General features: G+C 34.8%; 1 protein-coding gene across 1 annotated transcript; it reads right to left on the reverse strand.

The window, feature by feature from the left end:
- Nucleotides 1-669: 669 nt before the first annotated feature.
- On the reverse strand, nucleotides 670-1,049 carry LOC108861080 (protein RALF-like 26). The gene has a single exon (XM_018634901.2). The coding sequence runs from the start codon at nucleotides 1,012-1,014 to the stop codon at nucleotides 790-792; it is 225 nt and encodes a 74-aa protein (XP_018490403.1). The 5' UTR covers nucleotides 1,015-1,049; the 3' UTR covers nucleotides 670-789.
- Between the last annotated feature and the right edge of the window lie 2,187 nt (nucleotides 1,050-3,236).

Consider the following 3,236-nt stretch of genomic DNA (forward strand, 5'->3'; position numbering starts at 1 on the left):
GTGTTGGTTTGGGTTTGGTACTACTTGGTCGGATCTATTTCAATTCGGCTCTTCGGATTCAGATTTTTTTTGCCTAGCTCTGATATTGACATGAAAATAAATACCAACATATTTTTTAAAAATACACCCGCACGGACGCGCGGGTCAAAATCTAGTTTTCCATTAAAACATGACATACATTGAAGAATAATGGAGACATGAATTTTGGCTTTTGTTTAGAAATATGTAGCTATTCTAAAAATTAGTTCCCCTTAATTTTAGGAAATCTAGTTCTCATAAATCTTGATTTGATCAAAATGGTTTTTGGAAAATCAAAAACCAAAAACTGTTTTAGATACTACAAATAATCATTTTTCTCTTTTGATAATCTAGGGTTCTCCGCTTCGCGGGTCAATCCCTGGACCCGGTCAAGCATCGGTCTGCTTCATCCGGGAGGGCTTTAACCTGGGCTGGATCGAACCCAGTACCATTTTGGTGTCCAGAGCAAAGCAGGATAGTTTCCGCATGGGGGGATCGAACCCGGATGGTGTCTGCCACCAAGGCCCGTCCTACCACTTGGACTACTTCGTCTGGACTACTATAATAACACACTTATACTAGTATAAACGCATCAAATGAATCAACTTTTAAGAAAATATGAACTTTTTTTTTTTGAAAAAAATAAAAATATGAACTTGTGAACTGAATTTGAAAGAATAAATGTATAAATAGTGATATAAAATATCAAAGACATCGTGACGGTTTCATATAAAAGAAGAAGGATCAATGCAAAGGAATATCATGTCCAATTTAATCCACGCGTCGGCATCTGTGCATTCTAGAGCAACCGCGACTGTATTTGTTGGCAGGGACAGGAGGTCCATGATGAGGAGGATGACATCCCGCTGGAGGATTATGACGACGGCATGGGTCAAAGACGTGTGGAGTTAAATATTTTCGGGGTGGTTTAGCCTCCGTTTGCTCCAAAATCGCAGCGGCACAAATCACCAACATTAATATTAGATATGCCTTCATTTTCTCTTCTTAGCGAAATATAATATTGATCCTTCTTCTTTTTGTTTTTTTGTGTGAATTAAGTTAAAACTGGGTTTATATACACAAAGAATCAGAGCGTACACTAAATTTAGCCACTCCATGTTTGGAAAATCCACAATCTAAATTAAAGATGCTAAAACTGAAAGCCTACCGTCTTAAATCCAAGGTTGTACCTTTTTTTTTTTCCAAGGTTGTACTTGGTTTCGGTTCCTATTTTTAGTAATATGGCATGGGTCTTATGACCTCAAATCTCGTTCGAGTCAAGGGAGCGTCAGTGTCTCGATACACCTAAATCCGTGCCCCATGCTGGATATGGCGTTAGTGGGGAAACCACCTGCATCCTTGCCCTTGACTGGATAAGGCGTTGTGATCGTTAGCCACCAGCGTCGTGCCTCAAACTCGACTAAAAGTTGTTCATTCCCTTCGCCAGACATGCTCCCCACCACTACAAGAAAAATAGGTTTTATTAGCAGTGGCGAATCTAGGACAAAATTTTTGTAGGGACAAACAAATAGAAAGGAAATAAAGGGTTGAAGAGGAGATTTGAACCCTGATCTAGAGGGGACAAACAGATAGTGCCAGTCTGGACTATGGTGGCGCCTAAAGCGGACCTCAAAATTTTTGCTCCTTAAGCTATGATTAAAAAATATATAATATTTTAAGTGTGTAACGAAAATAGTACCAAATATTTTTTAAACTGTATTTTTTTAGAAAAGAAATATCAAAACATTATTTACAACTTATCTATTAGAGACAAGCAGTGGTATTCTAAAGATCAATTATTAGTTTTTATATTTTTTACCTGCTTAATTTTAAATTATATTTCTAGATACCTTTTCTACTAATTCTGAAAAAAAATATTTATAAAATAGAGCAAAACATATTATTGAATCACTTCAATGTCAATGTTTCAATTTGTAAAATTTTGAGAAGCATAATAGAGTTTTACTGAATATTGAAATTCTATGATAATTTTATGTGTTTGAATTTCAAAAGTTTTTATATTTACAAAACTAAGAAAGAAAAAATGATAAAAAGACATAATAGAAGATGCAGAAATTCCTACTAAAATTAATCACAATTTCAAGTTAATTATTATAATATCTCTTGTTAATGCATGTATTCTAGCAAAGATTAGGTGAAAGAGGTAGGAAAAGAAGAACTAGAAAAAAAAATTGTCTGTTAATAAAGCAAAAGGATTGATTAAATTTGTTTTAATTAAATTTATTATCTAACATATAGCATTTACTATAATATATAAGAAATAAACTAGATTTGTTAAAAAATAGTAATAAAAGTGTCGTTATCTTTGATGAATATCAAAAAGGAAGAAAAAATATTTAACAAAGAGGAAGAAAGATATAGAGCTCGAAAAGGCTACTTCATGGTGAGGAGAAGAAAGTCTAAGGCCACCAGACTAAGGTGAAACATTAGAGCATCAATATTGGGGCTGCCCTTAAAGGAGAAGGGGAGAGGACCGAAGCAAAAAGTGAGGGGAAAGCCCTTGTATAAGGGCAGTCCTTACACAGTCCTTACACAGCCCTTACACATTCATGACCCAAAAAAAAAAAGATCAGGGACTTTGATGAAGGGACACCAATAATGATGGTCTTATATATTTGGCGCCCCTAATAAATATCTATAATTTAGCGCCTAAAGCCCTTGCTTTAGGCTGACTACTTGATATGCATTAAGGAACCTGAAAAAGACATCGACCCAATGTTTCTGCACTGTATAAGAGCCCTGGTGCCCGCAACTCAGCTCTTATGAGATGCCCACCACAAACACAAGGACAGTCCTCACAAACCAAGGGTGGCCGTCATTACTAATGGCAAGGTTCTACAATTGTTGTTTCAGTGTGTGTGTTTCTTTGCTATGGATCTATTGTCAGCACATTATTATGTTTTTGACATATTTGTAATTTGTTTATCTTTAATTACTGAAAATTATATTTTCAAACTATATATTTACAAGTTATGCAATTTTATAACCCAAAAAAAATTATTGCAGGAAATCAAACCGACAAGTGTGTCATTACAGAAAATAATAGGGTATCCAGAATTAGTTATGAAAATAAACGTCCTAACACGAGAAGAATGCTACCTAATAATATTTAACAACACATGAAAATTGCTATTATATGTTCACACCTCCGGAAAGACAAGAGTTACAAAAAAATATTCCTGGCAAAATATTAGTGT

The sequence above is a fragment of the Raphanus sativus genome, chromosome 5 (assembly GCF_000801105.2).
Source record: "Raphanus sativus cultivar WK10039 chromosome 5, ASM80110v3, whole genome shotgun sequence".
Lineage (NCBI taxonomy): Eukaryota > Viridiplantae > Streptophyta > Magnoliopsida > Brassicales > Brassicaceae > Raphanus > Raphanus sativus.

Excerpts from the sequence above, each read along its gene's own strand:
- LOC108861080 (XM_018634901.2), bottom strand. The coding sequence starts at position 1,014 with ATGAAGGCATATCTAATATTAATGTTGGTGATTTGTGCCGCTGCGATT.